This window comes from Spea bombifrons, chromosome 5 (genome assembly GCF_027358695.1).
Source record: "Spea bombifrons isolate aSpeBom1 chromosome 5, aSpeBom1.2.pri, whole genome shotgun sequence".
In the NCBI taxonomy this organism is placed as follows: domain Eukaryota; kingdom Metazoa; phylum Chordata; class Amphibia; order Anura; family Pelobatidae; genus Spea; species Spea bombifrons.
In genome coordinates, this window is record NC_071091.1 from 37662861 (window position 1) to 37680772 (window position 17912).

General features: G+C 40.6%; 1 protein-coding gene across 2 annotated transcripts in view; it reads right to left on the bottom strand.

Annotated features, from left to right (window-relative positions):
* The window catches only part of BMPER (BMP binding endothelial regulator), a 114100-nt gene that overhangs the window by 60386 nt on the left and 35802 nt on the right, over positions 1-17912 (bottom strand). For both annotated transcript variants that reach the window (XM_053468018.1, XM_053468019.1), the window contains 2 exons: positions 16503-16593; positions 15326-15408 (listed from right to left, as the gene is read on the bottom strand). In XM_053468018.1, coding sequence (XP_053323993.1) covers positions 15326-15408; positions 16503-16593 — 174 coding nt within the window. The remainder of the gene's footprint in view (positions 1-15325; positions 15409-16502; positions 16594-17912) is intronic.

Genomic DNA, 17912 nt, shown 5'->3' on the forward strand with positions numbered 1-17912 from the left:
GTAAGTGTGTGTCATTTCTGTGTTTACATATGTTTTATGTTGGCATCAGGGCCCCGTGGTTTCTAGTTACGCCCCTGGATGTGCAGGACCACTCAATGACAACAGCGGGTAGTCTTTGCCGCCAAGGGGGGTCTCTGGTTAGCCACAGGCTTAAAGTTTCCAGGTATACCTATAATAATGCACAAATGTTTGAAATAAAATACAGATTGCACGAGTAGTAAAATAATAATCTTACCATAACTGAACAACGGCCTGTAAATTTAGTATGGAGACTGAAACTTTAACAAATCAAATTTAATAAAGAAGAAGTAAGACTCATGCATAGTGTCTGTTGGTGTAATAACTGATTTTATGGACTCAGGCATATTTTGAATGATATAAATTCCTTTTAACAAGTATTTATTGCATGCCTCAGTCAGTCATGTCTCAAAGTAGCAATGAATTTCTGTTTTGCCAGCAGAATTCAAACTGCACTTTGGTATTTGTAAACCAGTTGGAAATTAGGAACCATCATAATGTTTTCCACCTGTTTTATTCAGTAGTCTGCCGCAATGTGGTTTATCAAAAAGTTACGTAGGTTAAAAAAATGGGTTGTTTAGATAAAATTTCTTCCTTTCTATTCCTCTTTTCAAGGAGCTGAAAATAGTTGGTGGATGTATACGTATGATAGTTTTCTACACAAAATATGTAAATAAACAACAGGAAATTGGTTTATATGTTATATAAAAGTAGTATATATCATGTTCTTTACAAATGCATTATGATGAGTCTTGAATAGGTTACAAGGGCACACAAAAAGACTCATAAGGCATTTCTAAAGATATATTTTACTTTTATATAACATATAAACCAATTTACTGGGTTTTTTTAAATATATATTTTAGGGTAAATCAATATTTATTGAGATTTTCGAAGGAATCAGGGGTACAGAAAGGAAAAATCAGGGGAAGGGAAAGGAAAACAAGGGAACACAGGCAGCAATACAATATGCCAGAGGTTACAGTAGGTAGCATACATGCGCACAATAACCCAAGACGCCCACAAGTGTGGGAAATACATTTGAGACATACCAAAAAAGCATATACATGCGGGCGCGACCCATACAGGCGGCAGGTAATATCAATACAGTAAGGGAGAAGTCCCAAACCCATACCCAGACCGCACAGCCCTGGGGCAGACCACTCAGAATGGTACGGCATATAATGTACAAAAAATAGGATATACGGTTGCAAAAATGGGGCATAACCGGGAGGTGCGTGGTTCCCAGAAGGAGGGGGGGAAGGGAAAAGAGGGAGGAGGGGGAAGGGAAAAGAGGGAGGAGGGGGAAGGGAAAAGAGGGAGAGAGAGAAAGAGAAAAAAAAATAAATAAAAAAAAAAAAAGGGGCCCAGTAAGGAGCTGGTGAGTTCACACGGGGGGAGTGTCAAATAAGGAGTTGACCGGGGAGTCAGAAAGGAGCCGCATCCAATAGAACCAAGTGCGCAGGTGTTTATCTACCGCATCCGAGGCGGAGCACATCAGCTCATCGAGGATTCGCATCCTCTCAACACGCTGAAACCACTCCCGTATCGTAGGGGGGGCAGAATCTCCCCAGTGCAAGGGGATCAGGGCCTTCGCTGCAGTCACTAAGTGGCGGATCACAGAGGCTTTATACCAAGAAATCGGGTAGGACATGTGATGAAGGAGCAAAAACTCCGGGGTAAAAGGAATCGTGTCGTCCGATAGGGTTTGCAAGTACGAGTGCACAGTCGTCCAGAAAGGGCGTAGGACAGGGCAGTCCCACCAGAGGTGGAGGATGGAACAAGGCGAAAAGCCACACCGCCAACATGCGTCCGACATAGCAGGATTGTAGCGTGCAGTAGAAGCAGGAGATCGATACCACTGAGCAAGCAGTTTGTAGCACATTTCCTGGTCCCTATTACTGATGGAGCAGCGGTGCGTAAGAATACACATCTTCTCCCACTGACCTTCCGAGAAGACAACGTGCAAAGACGACTCCCACCTGCCCATAAAGGGGGGAGGAGTGGGATGCAAGACCGTCAGGAGGAGACCGTAGAGAAGGGATACACCATGTGCCGGGAGCGAGGCGGTAATGCAGAGACGCTCAAACGTGGTAAGGTCCCTGAGGACATGATGGGGCCGACTCAAGGACCGAAAAAAGTGAAGAAGCTGTGAATAACGGAGCCGGGCTAAGAGGGTCGGAGGACCAGGGGCCACCAGGTCCCCCAAAGGCGCAAGACCAGTACGAGACAGATAGGCATGTATACCAGAGCCCCGTGCCGCAATGGCCGCGGGAAAAAGGTCAACACCCATTCCAGGCGGGAAATCCGGATTATCCCGCACTGGGGTGAGCGGCGAAGGGATGGTAGACAGCGTAGTGCTTCGCAGCAAGGAGTGCCAGACACGAAGCGTCGCCCTGAGAAACGGATGACGTGAAGCCCGTCCGTTAGCCGTGTGAAGCGCCAGCCAGGGCAGGGACCGGGCGGGGAAGCCCAAAAGAGCACCCTCCACTCCAATCCACAACTTCTGAGGCGGGTGATGTACCCACTCCAAGACTCGAAGGAGGTGGCAGGCTCTATAGTAAGTGCGAGGGCAGGGGAGCGCGAGGCCCCCTCTCGACTTGGGGAGGATCAACGTGCTAAAGCGAACGCGAGGGGAACGGCGGCCCCACACGAATCCAAGAAAAGCAGAGCGGACGGCAGCAAAGAACGAAAGAGGGATATGTACAGGGAGGGTTTGAAACAAGTATAGGAGTCGGGGCATAACAGTCATTTTCAAGGTATTGACGCGCCCAAGCCAAGAGATCGCAAGCCCAGACCACCGTCGCAGATCAGATCGCAGAGACGCCAGCAGGGGTAGGAAATTGAGAGCATAAAGCTGAGTGAGGTCAGCAGACAACCAGATTCCCAGGTAGCGCAACTTTGAGGCACACCACTTGAAGGGAAAAACAGCACTCAAAGCACTACAATCCCGTGGAGGTAAGTTGACAGTAAGGATCTCCGACTTGGACATGTTTGTCTTAAAGTGGGAGAGTGCGCCATATAACTGAAGTTCCCGTAATATAGAAGGAAGAGAAATCCGAGGCTGAGAAACCGTAAAAAGAAGGTCGTCCGCGTAACCCAACAACTTATGAGAGGTATGACCTACCTGAAGGCCCTTAATATCAGGGTTCAACCGTATCGCTTGCAGCAGAGGCTCCAGGGAGAGCACAAATAACATCGGCGAGAGGGGGCAGCCCTGGCGGGTCCCATTGCGGATAGGAAAGGCGTCAGAAAGAGAACCGTTGATTCGGAGACGCGCGGAGGGGAACGTGTAGAGGGAGCCGACCCAAGCGAGGAACCCCGGACCAAAACCCATACGGCGGAGAGTAGCCAGTAGAAATGACCAGTCAACTCTATCAAAAGCCTTCTCCGCATCAGTCGAGAGAAAGACCGTAGGCGTAGAGGTGACTCGAGCATAGTGCAACAAATTAAGAGCACGAATGGTGCTGTCCCGGGCCTCCCGGCCCGGCACGAAACCAGTCTGGTCCGGATGGACCAGAGTGGGCAGCAACGGTTTCAGGCGCGTAGCGAGGATCTTCGCAAACAGCTTCAGATCGGAGTTGAGGAGCGAAATGGGGCGGTAGCTGCCACACTGCTCTGGATCTTTACCCTCCTTAGGGATAAGGGAGATGGATGCCGACAAAGTATGCGCGTGAATCTGGCCTCCCTCCAGGATGGAGTTGAAGGCCGAAACAAAAAAGGGGCCAAGTGTGTCCCGAAATCGAGAATAATACCGCAAAGGCAATCCATCGGGCCCCGGGCACTTCCCCGTTTTAGAGGATTTCACAGCGTGAACAAACTCAGGCAGAGAGATAGGAGCATCCAGCGCCTCCGCAGCGGCCGCGTACGGTCCAAATAGTCCGCCAACCCCGATCGGCCGCCGGACGGGGAGGGGTCGCCATCCGAAGACGGGAGATTATAAAGGCCCGTGTAGTAATCGAGGAAACTCCTCGAGATATCAGAGTGTAGGAGGTGGAGACGGCCAGTAGTCGAACGAACTCTAGGGATATAGGTGAGGCGGCGGGAGCCACGGAGGGCACGAGCTAAATACTTGCCAGGCTTGTCCCCGTGTTCGCGGAACAGCGCCTTGTTCCGTAAGTAAGAGCAGTGGTGTTTATCGTTAAGGATCGTGGCCAGCTTCCCACGAAGAAGCGTGAGTTGCTGCAAGATGTCCCCGGACAGAGAGGCCTTATGGGCCTGTTCTAGCACCGCGATGCGCGCACATAAGGAGCTGATCTCCCTCCCCGCCGCCCTCTTTCGCTGGGAGCAGAGCCGTATGTAATGACCCCTGATCACACTTTTATGGGCTTCCCAGACTGTAAGCGCTGGGACCTCGGGGGACGCATTTTCATCAAAGTAAAGGGATAAAGCTTGAGCGGTCTCAGCGCCCACCCCCTCATCGGAAAGGATTGCGTCGTTCAGACGCCAGGAGCGCTCCACAGGGCGAGTCAGAGGCGAGGACAGGGATAACATCACAGGGGCATGGTCGGACCACGTCGTCAGGCCAATACCAGCCCGGCGTAGAAGGGCAGCATGGTGATAGGGGACGAAGAAGTAGTCGATACGGGAATAGGAGTTGTGGGGGGTGGAGAAGAAAGTGTAGTCCCTATCAGAAGGGTGAAGAGCCCTCCAACAGTCAACAAGGCGGTACGTGGAAAGCTGAGAGAGGAGGGAGCGCAGGACGCGGCGAGGGACACAGGAGTGGCCAGAGGAGGTGTCCACAGAGGGGTGTAGAGCCACATTAAAGTCACCGCCCAACACCAGCACCCCCTCCGCGAAGTCCTGCAGCCTAGCTAGGATCTGTTTCAGAGCCATATGTTGACTCCGGTTAGGGAGGTAAAGGTTGGCGAAAGTATATGTTTGTGACGCCACAGTCCCCTTGACAAACAGATAACGCCCGTCCGGATCAGCACAAACACCCAATTCCTGAAAAGGGAGAGATTTAGAGAGAAGGATAGCGACTCCTTTCGACCTCGCGGCAGGGTTAGAGCTAAAGAAACCAGTAGGGTAGAACCGGTCAGAAAGCTTAGGGGCTCGACTTTTGTAGAAATGCGTTTCCTGAATAAAGGCTATATCCACCTTTTCCCTACGTAAATCGCGTAGCAGGTGGGAACGCTTCTCCGGGATATTAAGACCCCGAGCGTTAATAGAGAGAAGTGTGAGAGCCTGCATCGCAGCAGTGGGGACTGTATACTGGGAAGGGGGGGGGGGGGGGGGGGGAAAGGGGGGGGATTAGCAGAGAGAGAGGAAGGAGAGGAAAGGGAGGGAGGAGAAAGAAAAAAAGGGGGGGGAGACGGAAGGACCAGGAGCCCCGGGTAGGGGACTGAAACACACCCAACGCCTGCCGAGACGGCAAAAAAGGGACCACCCCCAATAGAGGGAAGGTGGGGCCGAGTCGGCAAAAAAAAGGCGATACGTGCGGGGAGGTGAACAACCAAACAAGGAAGAAAGACCCTTCCCGCCGCCACACGCGAACATATGCGTGCGGAAAGGAAACCTGAGCGGAACAGAACACAAAATAACCTGAGAATACAGAGCAGCATAGGCATAAGTGAAAAAACATCCATGGGTACAGGCACAATGTACATAAAACAAGTCACCGAGTGGTGTAACAGCACACAGTAGCCCCCATGAGGCAGTGAGAGACGCCCGAGTGCATCAAGCAGAGCACCGTGAGAGAGGGCGCAAGTAGGTACCGCAAGGCGCCAGGGCCTCAATATGTGAACAGAAGCAAATGTGTGTGTGCGTGAGAGCAGGCAGCTCCGTGAAGGAATGGGCCACATATTAAGCGCATGGCAACCCGCGCCGAGGAGCATGCGCGGGAAAGAGAGTATATGTATAAAAAAAAAAATAAAATAAAAAAAATAAAAAAAAGAAAACCCGTGTGTGTACAGACAAGTGTGTGTGCATGGGAGCTGGCTGCCAGACTGCGCCACGACGAACATCCGTCTTTCCTTTTGAGCTAAAAAACCACATACGTTGAAACCACCTCTATAGAATCAAACCCAACAAGATGGAGGTACCATCAAACCAATCTTGAGCGGAACAGAACACAAAATAACCTGAGAATACAGAGCAGCATAGGCATAAGTGAAAAAACATCCATGGGTACAGGCACAACGTACATAAAACAAGTCACCGAGTGGTGTAACAGCACACAGTAGCCCCCGTGAGGCAGTGAGAGACGCGCGAGAGCATCAAGCAGAGCACCGTGAGAGAGGGCGCAAGTAGGTGCCGCAAGGCGCCAGGGCCTCAATATGTGAACAGAAACAAGTTTTAATATATATTTTGTGTAGAGCACTATCATACATTCACATCGCTCATACCACACTGCCTAAAACAAGTGTCCTTCTTTGGCCATTTCAAACATGGATAGGCATGCTTTTAAGGCAGGCACAAGCTGGTCAAAACATTCAGTTACATTCTGTGTAGCAGGGAAGACACAATGCTAGACCATCTCTGGTGGGTTGATCGACAAAGATTCCTGTAAAATAGGGATAGTCAAGAGAAAGCTATTCACCTGATGCGGAACTAAACTCATATGAAGCTTAGTGTGCATTGTTAAAAAAAAGTGTGTGCCTGTTGCTGGCTGAGGGTTATCGAGTTAAAGTCCAACTATAGAGCCACTGGTTGGCTAACAATATAGTTATCAGAGTTGCAGCTCAATCTGTCCTAGATTATGTTCAATAAATACAGATGCTGATATACACATGGTCTATATAGATACATTTATGATTTTAATTATCTCGTTTTTACAATTTTGAGTTGTTGCCATCCTTTTCTTGTTCTGCATATAAAGGCAGTGAGGGGAGTGTGAAAGGCTTACTCTTAACAAATAAACAAAGAAAGCATATTTTTTGTGGGATTCAAGCTATTATTTTTATGTTGTTTTGGCACAAGATTATAGCCAAATAAATTAACATATTTTTAAATGTTTTTATGACATATGAATAGATTTTATTACCAACAGCATGTGTTTGGACATAAACTAAAACTTAATATGGCATAAACTACTTGTGGAATGACATTAGTTTAGCAAATGTTTTCTATGAAATGATTGTCAGGTGAAAAAAAGATGTTTAAGAAATATCTTAAATAATTATATTACTTATACTATTGTATTAAACACTAGGTTTTTATTGATAAAAATGAATTGTCATCTGAGGTGTGTCATCTTCTTCTAAATGCACTCACTATGATATGACAAAAACTGGTTAGTGAAACAATATTTACATTTTAGTTAAAATTTAGTATAAATCTATGTAAGGTATCAGTCCTTTTTAACTCGTAATGTATGTTGGTCATCAAGCAGGTATACACATTTCATAGATTGTTTATAATATGACTACGTTTTGAAGTAACTGGTTTTTCCCCTTTTTCCACATCCTTAGGTTTACTTTGACAACTGTATTAAATTTATTCCCAGAAGAATTAGGCAACCTGCCAACGGTATTCCCTAGAGATGTGAGCAGTTACGCCTTTTATACACTAGATGGGGCTGGTGGCTAAATCTCCACAGTACAGTTTCCAGAACATGCCAGCAGACGCAGATTACTTTACAGGATGATAGACATTCAATTAATAAATTAGTTGCTACAGAAATCCAGCAAATTGATTTGCGTGTTACTGTATATTGATCGTGTGCACTTGGAAAATACAATTTGCATGTATCTATGGTTTATAAAATAAACTAGCAAGTCAATCATTTATTGATTCTAGTATTGACGTATTCAGAATAACAAAAGTACAGGCTTTCAGTGTAATACGGATCATGTAGCAACATCAGCATTTTTTTCTGTAACGTTGCATAGGGTAGATCCCAAATACTATTCCCAAATGCATCTATGTTTTCATTAAACACATGAGAATGTTTTGGTATGAAAGTATGCAGCATATTACTGTTATTAGGTCACGTCATGTTATCTACAGTATCTCCGTATTGCAGACCACGAGTAAATATGAGTAAATCATATTAATTAACGAGTCATGTGTCTCAATAATATCCACATGGTAGTTGGGGATAGTTTAGGAAATTTAGAATTAATTTATTGGCATAAAGTGCAAGCATATTCTAGCTCCATGTTCAGTCAGCGAACATGGCATAAAAAAATATTACTGATGTTACAAGTTAAGATGCTTACAAAAATTCCGGATACAGATTTAATGATTAGCCATCAGTCTTTTTATGTTTTAAACAACAAGCTTACCTCATGTCATCATATTTTTTTACATGACATATTTTTTTACAAGGGGTTCTCTCCAAACTGGCCATTACAAAGAACAAGTCATTCTTAGTCTAATGTCAAATCATGAATGACTCTTTATTAATTGTTCTGTTTTGAGTGGTATGCTTAACAAACCATAGGTCTTTTCTTCTACCTAGTTATCATGTTTTCTTTTCACAATTGGTAATACATTAAGAAGCAGTTTGGTTAGAGACAGACAGGAAGCAGACATAGGAGAAAAAGTAAAAACCTTAAAGGAAGGAAATCAATAGGTCAGCAAGTTAATTTCGAAGGACCTCATAAAGGGAATTTCAGAACTGTTCTACCTTGTTACTGTTTGTAAATAAACTGTTTCAAGATCAGTTTCTTGATCAACAAAGCTTCTTTTATTTAAAAACACACATAAAGGTATGAAAAATATTCAACTGAAATAACAACATTCCCAACCGTGAATTAAGTTTCTGAAAGTAGTACCGTAATATATCAGAATCATGGCTTTCTAAGACGTTTGGTTATCATGGTTCTTTGTTCAATACATAAAACCTATTTATATAGAATAATATTTATATGGTGATATGTTGTGATCATATGACATTCAGTAGCAAATGGGTCCCACTACCTTCACACTAGTAATTTACTGATATGACCACTGGTAATGTTCCATGTTCATATTGAATGTTATGTACTTTCCAGCAGTTATATACTTAATATAGTTGCTAACATCCTTGTCTTCACATGGTGCAAACACTTTGTAAGAGCAAGTTTGTGGTGGTTAAGCACTGACCTGCTTAGTGTAAATTGACCAGTTACAAAGGAGATCTCTAGCAGATCTATTGAGCCACAGTCTACAGTGGACCTCGACCACCAAAGAGGGGGATCTTGTCCTGGTAAAGTAGGAAGGATTGTGCAACCCTAGGCACACAAATGCCACTGCTTTCTAACAATTATGCTAAAGAAATGTACTTGTAGCACTCTACAAGCACTCTGTATGCAAATGGTTATTTTGGGTACATGGAAATGTCATACAACAGTAAAAGAAAATCATGAGAATGCAAGGATGCAAAAATAAACAGAGCTTACCTTATTTGCTAAGGTCATTAGTAAATTGAATAAACATAACATGCCCAACATCATTGGGATCAAAATCTAAACTTTGCTAACAATAACCATAACTGCACTGCTATAGCAGACCTTTCATTTCATGTATGGTCCCCTCCTCTACTCCTTATCATTCAGGCCTCCTATACTACTGACTACTGAAACATATCTCATGCAATAACTACATTGTCTCATAACTTTCAGTCACACCATATCTTTACCATGGTAAAACATTTTCCTGAAATTAGTTTGTTATATTTCCAAATGTATGGTACAATGTAATTATATATATTTTTTGAAAATGTGATAAGAAGTAGCATATTACTATAAATTTTGACAACTGAAAAGCAAAGTAGCCGAAAACGTTAATGTTATTAAAAAGAGTGTAATTTTCAACCTATTAACAGGCTCGGTAAAATAATATCAAAGGTATCAAAGAGGCCAAATTAAATAAGCTTTCGTAGGGAAAAAAAATCAGATTCAACTAAATTTTACTTTAATTAAAAAAAATATATAATAAATTGTTTTGTTTTAAACATACAAAAAAAAATCCTACAATGTAGATTTTTACATTACTGCCGAACAATGAAATACAGGAGCTTGTTCAGTAATTTGAGAGACTTATTTATGAGCTTAAATGCTGCCTTTCAATGTATGCTTCTCCATGGTTACAAATATCACTACATACTTTTCTTGTCAGAGTTTCCTTTAGTGCATCCTACTTCAAAAGAAAACATTTATGCGTACTAGAATCTAAATCTTTTATAATAATATATTCAGTGAGTAAGAACATTTATGAGCTACTCTCTAGGGTGCCATTCTGCGTTTTGCCTCAGGGAGCCGAATCAACAAGGGAAAGCAGATCAGGATTTGTGTTACAAATTTCAGTCTGGGAACGTTCATTGTAGGTGTCTCTGAATTGTTAAGTACAATCTAACTATATATAAACAGAAACAATGCATTGTCCCGGATCAATAGGAACACCCTCCGGTGTCTATTATTCAGAAGACCTTTCAAAGACTAACATAACCCAGTCAGATCTAAAAGCGACAGTCTCTATTGAAACACCACAGGATTTTCTGCATGTTAAATAATTTTGCTTCAAGGTGGAAATGTAGGGGAGAAATGTATTGAGCTGTGAGAAACTCTTCAATGCAAGGAGCCCTAGCACCCCATATCATTATTACAGTAACCATAGAAAGAGACGTTTGCATACAAAAATTTAAAGCGATATTAATCAAGGAATTTGGATGTGCATACACAAACATTGCAGATGTTATTAAGTGTTTACAGTTTCTTTGCTAGGTATCAGAATAGAACCCATAGGCACTATAATGCCAAATGCATGGAGGCCCGAGACTTTACCAGCAAAAATTATAAATTGTCTACAGACATTTTTTGGAATAATGAGAGAGTCCGTTAGTTCAATAATATTCATAAAATCTATTAAAAATAATGCTTTCTAAAATAACATCATAAAAAGTAATTTAGCTGCAATCACATACTTTGCATTACTTTGCCGGTATAAACATAATGTAACAAATAATAAATATCATAAAGATGAATTTCTGTACTTATATGGGCCATATACAGATCCAATGGTGTGCATGAAATAATATATGCACTATATACATAATATTACTACATATATTACAAGCTTCTTGTTCTAGAGTTGTGTTGCTTTAAGCTAAATTTTCTGTCAGTCAAGTGAAAAAGAAATGTTCCTGGGTGCTTTGAAGTTTAAAATCAACACCCTTGTAGTGTGTGTTGAATTTGCCTGTGTGGTCCATGCAAACGGAATATTACTGGGTCTGCTGACAGTCTTTTGACGCTGTATTAACAAAAAGGTTTCATGTGTACATGAAATTCTTAGAGGAACAGACGCCTCAAAATATGCAATAGAAATAATTCAAAAGAACAAAGAAAGTGGGAAACAGAGACTAAGCAAAAAATAAGAAAAAAAACATACAGGTAAAGATGATATCATTGCTTTCTGCGGTAACCTCTAAAATACTGTGACTTTAACTAGAGTTCATGGAGTATATGTCCATGCATTTCTCCATTTCTCAACTGAAATACTGGGGCAAATTACTTTTCTTATCTAACACAAACTTTCTTCATAGAAGGTGCTTCACAGGAACACAGAAAGCATCATATCATTGTATAAACACTGCCTAAAAGTTCCCATTATTCTTAGTGCCCTGTGGAATCATAAATAAAATGTGTCAACAGAAAAAAGATGCCCCTCCTGCTAGCCCTTCCATGAAGATTACCCTTTTCCCATGGTTTTAATACGGAGAATGATCACAAGTCATGAACGCTAAAGGGAATTTAAACAGTAACTTTTTCTACTACGCTGAAATTCCAGGACGGTCAGGAGCTTCAGCTTTCTAACTTTTATCCTAGAGCAAATCAGTAAATGCCTCAAAGGCACCAATGACTTCTACGAGCCATTTCATGGACACTGGTGTCCATGTACAGCCACTTTGCCTACCCCAACTGTAGGTATTTTCTTAGAAGCAAAAACACTATAGTTTATTGTATATGATGTTATTGATTAAACACAATACGTCCTTCAGCTAATCTCATAAATAAGTTCTATGCAGGCAATGCTGTTTTATAGCTTGAAGCCCAATTAAAAACTGATGCCTCTAGAGAATATGCAAATTGGCTTTCACAACATAATTATGTGTACAGGGAATCTAGGTGTTTTGTCTACATACCTGTCTTTATCCGAGGGTACTTAGATATGGTTCATGTAGACATTGAGAGACAGTCAATGTCTCACCTTAGTTAAGATCATGAGACAATAGATGTGAAGATAAACTCTTCCTGCAGGCAACATAGTTAGTACATGCAACCCAAACTAATAGTTTCTTCTACTTCAATCAGGAAATGTGGTGGCATTTTTCATGCGGTGTAAAATAAATATATATATATCTTTTTAATTTGAGGAAAACTTACAATGCACACAATTTAAACTTTTTCATATTCTGAACTTATTTTCTCTTAAGATATAGCAATACTTTATTTAAAGCTATTTTTTTATATGTTATAGCTTAAAGCTTGGAACCTGAAAGACTTGGAAGTCTATGTGTGGTTATAAACAGATATGTCAAAATCTTAACAACTCAACAATACACTTGGTAACCAACTGTCTAGCGCTTTGCATAGATAAAAGATGATCATCTTGAATCTTGTCATACTATATTGGTCTGTCACTCTGTGACCTGCCCAGCATGACAAGGAATTTGCACACTGACAAGGGGCTGCCGAGTGAGGGGCTGCCAGGTAGTCTTGCGTGGAGGGTGACGGGCTACCAGATACTCTTGTGTAGACAGAGGAGAAAATGAAGACGAGAGAACAAGCCAGAGAGAGAGCGAAAGAAAAGAGAGAAATGGATGAAGTGAAAGGAGAGGGAAAGATAGAAGTGAAAAGAAAGGAGAAAAAAATATATTTGTACATATCATTTTAATGACAAGAGAGAAAGATAAGTACATAAGCTAGTTTAATATACTAGTGTTATGTCAGTGTTATAGTCAAAGATAAAGATACTACTCAAAGCATTAACAGATACAACCCATTGCACTTAAGTGGTTATATACTGCTGGTAAGCTAAAACCACAACTGACATATAGCATACTGACATGAAGCAGGCAGGTTGGAAAAATGTGTGATGTTTCATTTCTGCTGTTTTTATAGACTAGCCTATACCTAACCAATAAATTAAAACATAAACTATTTACATTGCTTGTCTCATATAAAAAAGTAAAAGTATAACATACATCATAAAGTGCAAAGCATGTTGTAATTCACCCTGGAATTCTTCTAAATAGAAATGTGAGAAACAGTCAACGCAATTTGCAGTCTCTAGCTTAGACAAAAACACCAAGAGTCTAAAGACCTATATAAAATATATCCCATGATGTATGGCAGCAGAGCAGTCACCAACAAAAGAGCACTTTTCAACTGGGGCATGAAACAACACCTGTTAGCATAATTGTGTTAATAAAGATGAACATTAATTTTATATTATAAAGTTAATGATATGTGAGCCTTTTTAAGCTGTCCAGCATCATGCAGCTGAATGACAGACTGTGAAACATGCTTAGGGTATTTTATTGTATGGTATTTCTCAGACAAATGCTATATAATCGGCTTGTAATTCTAAAATCAATGTTCTCAGTTGTTCACCTAGAAAATGCATTTGATGGGAGATCTTTTTTCATTCACAGTATATATATATATATATATATATATATATATATATATAAAGGCAAGGTGTTCAAAGCTTACTGTGCCTCACAAATGCAACTGGCCAGGTAAAATTATTATAATTTGAATCAGAGATGTTTTCTGTTGCCAGTAGTGTTGTCAGCAAACTGGTCGTTCTCAAAAGGATTAAGAAATGTATGTCTTACAGATACTGATACGAATATCTGGAATATTGATATAGGAGGAGAACTACATTTTGCTCTAACTGACCTCTAAAGAAGTTTGCCCTGCAAAAAGGGCTGTGTTGACCTTGCATAATGCACAGTTAATGCAGTGAGATTTGTAAAAGCTGTACCCCTCCTTATTCCGTTTGTCTCTCGTAGCGCTGGCTAAACTATGGTTTTATTGCATAGTGCATATCTAAAGTCAGTCATGTGAAACGTTTTCTCTAACACCAGATACCAACAATCTACTGTGTATCAATATGTATGGAACCAAAGAGAGGGTTTGGTTCCAGGGGGGAGTTTAATATGTGTTGCACTGCAGTTAACCAGGATGTAGTTTAGTGGATGAGACACATGTGCGCTGAGTATAAGTTGGAGTTGACGTTTATACTGTATGTTTTAGGAAGATCTGTTAATAAAATCATTAGAACACTGCAGCTGGAGTCTGAGAGCCCTGTTAATGCACAGTAACATTGAAACATACTGGTTGTTGAATAATCCCCGTGATGCTTTGCTATTATATACCATAAAAAAAATCAAGGATGTCAAGAATTCTGCAGAGAACGTGTTTCAGTTGTGATAAAACCTCTGTTACTTCATAAGATATTGGCATTCATAACCAATTAAAGCTGAACTTTTGCTGTAACTAAATCCATTCAATAAAACTACAGATAGACCATATGTTTTGTTTGAAATGGCTTAGGGGCTAATGCACCCAATGGAAGCTGAAATCCCCTTTTTTAAGCACAACCTTACACAACCTAAACTGCCCCAAATAGGAATAGTAACTTTTCAAAGGCGGTTAAAAAAGGATCCATATGATAAAACATGCATGTAAGGTGGCTGCTGGTATACATATACAGTGGGTTTCAAATACAAAAATGTGATAGATCCTTTTTAACTCAGATCACATCCATCTTCCTGGCTACAAATTAAACAATTAAAAAGGGTTTTTTTTTCCCCGTTTGAGCAATTTATCTCTGCTTAGTATGGCCCCTTATGTTCTGCCCCGTCTACTGCTATGCAGATAGTAGATAACACATATAAATTATCACAGCTGCGCATTTTTCCTTGACTATAAAGTATGGATTTTATGAGGTAGGATACTATTCTCAGAAACTCATACTTCACTCATCTGTTTTGCTGTGATTTTATGTCTCCATGTTTGTGAATATTTACACATGGCTTGATGACATCAGATTAACAACTACAACACTTATAATCCTCAGGCCACATTGGAAGGCTGGATGATGCTCAAGAATGGCTTCAGGGTCACATATTACAAACTCTTTTTTTTTTGTTACTCTAAACACAAATCAGCGCTACAGATTAAACCTAGATGAACTATAATACTCTTCGTTAGGTGCAAGGGAAGGAAGTGTTCACAACGCCACCTAGGCTTCAAGGTGTTCAGGTATGTTTAGGATAAACCACAATGTTCTATGATAATAAAAAATAATTCCCATGCATAGATTTACAGTTTGTTCATCTATGCCATGCTTAATTTCAGCAACCACAACTTACGATGCAAGAGCACTTAAGGCATTTGTTCCCTTCTGGCTGAAATTCATCTCCTTCTTTATACTGTCGCCCTTCATATATGCAACCTGAAACAGACAGAGGAAGTGGTTAGGAAATGGATGTTTCTTGTTCTTCTGCACACACTATTACCAGTACCTTTGATCACTGTTTTATCTGTGCTTCCTCAATGAATTTATATAATTAAAATCTTTTTGGAAAGAACATGCTTCCTATCTGTAGTTGGTGTTCATATGCTTATTATCCCCAGTCATGATAACAATCTTACTACAGTATCTGAAGGGAACATGCATATTTTCAAAGTACAACTCAGTTACTTTTTATTAGAGAAGTATAAAAAAAACAATCTGCATTTGCCGGAAATATTAGAGACGTTCATATTTAAAAACCACCATTAAATAAACATGTATATTTCTTTTGTTAGGAAATTAGGACCCCATTCTAGCTTTACTCCGCAGTATGTTTCCAGAGACACTTTTGCCATGTTTCTTTCCATGATATGGCACCCCGGCCTGCAGTAAATGGTGAAGTATTTTAATCTTTATAACATTTGTATTTTATTTATAAATTAGCTGTGTTTTTTTTACTTCACCAAAAAACATAATGGAGGGTGACTATACATTGGTATATTAGACTACCACTGATGCATGTTGTAACAAATCCATAAAATTAGATCACAGCGTAGTTTTTAGCAAACAAGAAAATACCACATAACTTATTAAGAAGAGGTGAAAGCAAATGCTTTTTTTGGAGGAAGACAAACAACAGATTCATGTGCAAAAATCAACTGGTTCTAAAACAGCTGGTTGTAGGTAACTCTGAAAGCCCAGTTGAGAAGAGTGAGAAGTACCTGAGGTCCCACATATTTTATATCCAGTCTGAAGGATAGACAAAAGATGCAAAGCCAGTGTCTTTTTATAAGCTGTCATATATGGATTAGCTCTCCATCTTGTTAGATGGGGCCAAGAACAGGCCATAATGTTCCTAGCAACCTAAGTCTCTGGTGATTCCCTTCATCGAGCAGGTGACAACTATATATGACACATCAAACAAGCTCCACACCATGGGCAACCACATCATTTACCAATACGGTGACGCCAGGCCAGACAATACAAAGAACAAGGCTACATGAAGTAGGAGATCTTACGCATTAATATATCACCTGGGCATGTAGGACAGCACATTCCTGGTTGTCTTAAAGGGTTTTTACAGTGAACGAGACACTGAACTTCTGATTCAGTAATAACTCCTTCCTGAAAACAAAAATACAACATTAATATTGAATAATACAATCTTACATATGGAGAGAAAAGATGTGTCACATTCTTGGTGTCTATACCACCGTGCAATATATAATTTAAAGACAAATCACACAATAATATAAGGAATTTTATGCATATTAAACATGCTTATTGTGCAATTAAAATTTAGTACTTTAATAAATTGAAGCCAAGGTTTTGGCAGCTATACCCACGCCTCTAAAACAATAAAGGGTATACAAAAATGGAAACTTTCAAGGACATTACAACCCATGTTATTGTCATAAGTACTCTTCTGCAAGTTAAGGAAAGTTGCACAAAGCTCATCAATCCAAACTAAATGCTGCGAACTTTATTTTATAACACTTTAGCAGTTATAGAAGGCAATACCAGAAGCATCCAAAATATACAGTTCCTTTTTTTTCAAGTACAAATGACAGAATAAGATCAATGTCAACAACCAACAAATGCACATAGCACACTATTTCCCCTCCCAAATTAAAAAACTACCCTCTAGCTAGATGTTTTCATTTGCTGTAAAGTGGGAAAGCCCACTGTAATTGGTTTAGCATGAAGCTATGTATATTAGGAAGGTAATTTTATAGGAAATGGAATACAATAGAGCTTGTAATTTAGCAGCCCCCAGAAACAATTTCATTTACTCTACATCATAAATGTTGATGTCACCTGAAAAGACATGAAGCCCCCCCCCCGTCTTCTCTACAGTGGCAGGAGACAGCTAAGAAGGTAGATAAAATCAAATTATTTGTGAATGGAGCCTGTTATCTGTGATTCCTGTCCTGATATGCTTGTAAATTACCATTTCCTTAGCTATCAGATTTGCATAGGTAGAATCATGAAATTGCATTTGTAAACTAAGGCATTAATCAGGGATGGGCAACAGTGGCCCATTAAATGTTGTTCTACGAGTTTAATACATCAATTGAGTCAAATGGTGGGCAGTGGTAATGAAAGCTGTAGACTGACTGACTGTGGGTGCAGTTTTTAACGTAGGTTTTAGTGTAAAGGAAAGATAACGCAAAAGGCTTATTTGGGCTTATTTGGGATTTTTCCCCACCGCTTTTCTTACCACATATCCTTGGTTTATTTATTAGTTGATGGCCCATGCATCTATTTGTGCTCGACCTATCAGAGAGACAAACCAGGCAGCTGTCTAAAGTGCTGAGCTGGTAGACAGTGTCACTAAATAACTACTGTTACCCAAGTAACTAAGCAAGCGTCGCAGCCATTGTCCTTCTATGTTCCTAGAAACCGGATGGGTCTATGTGTTGTTGAAAACTTCCTAGTCCTAT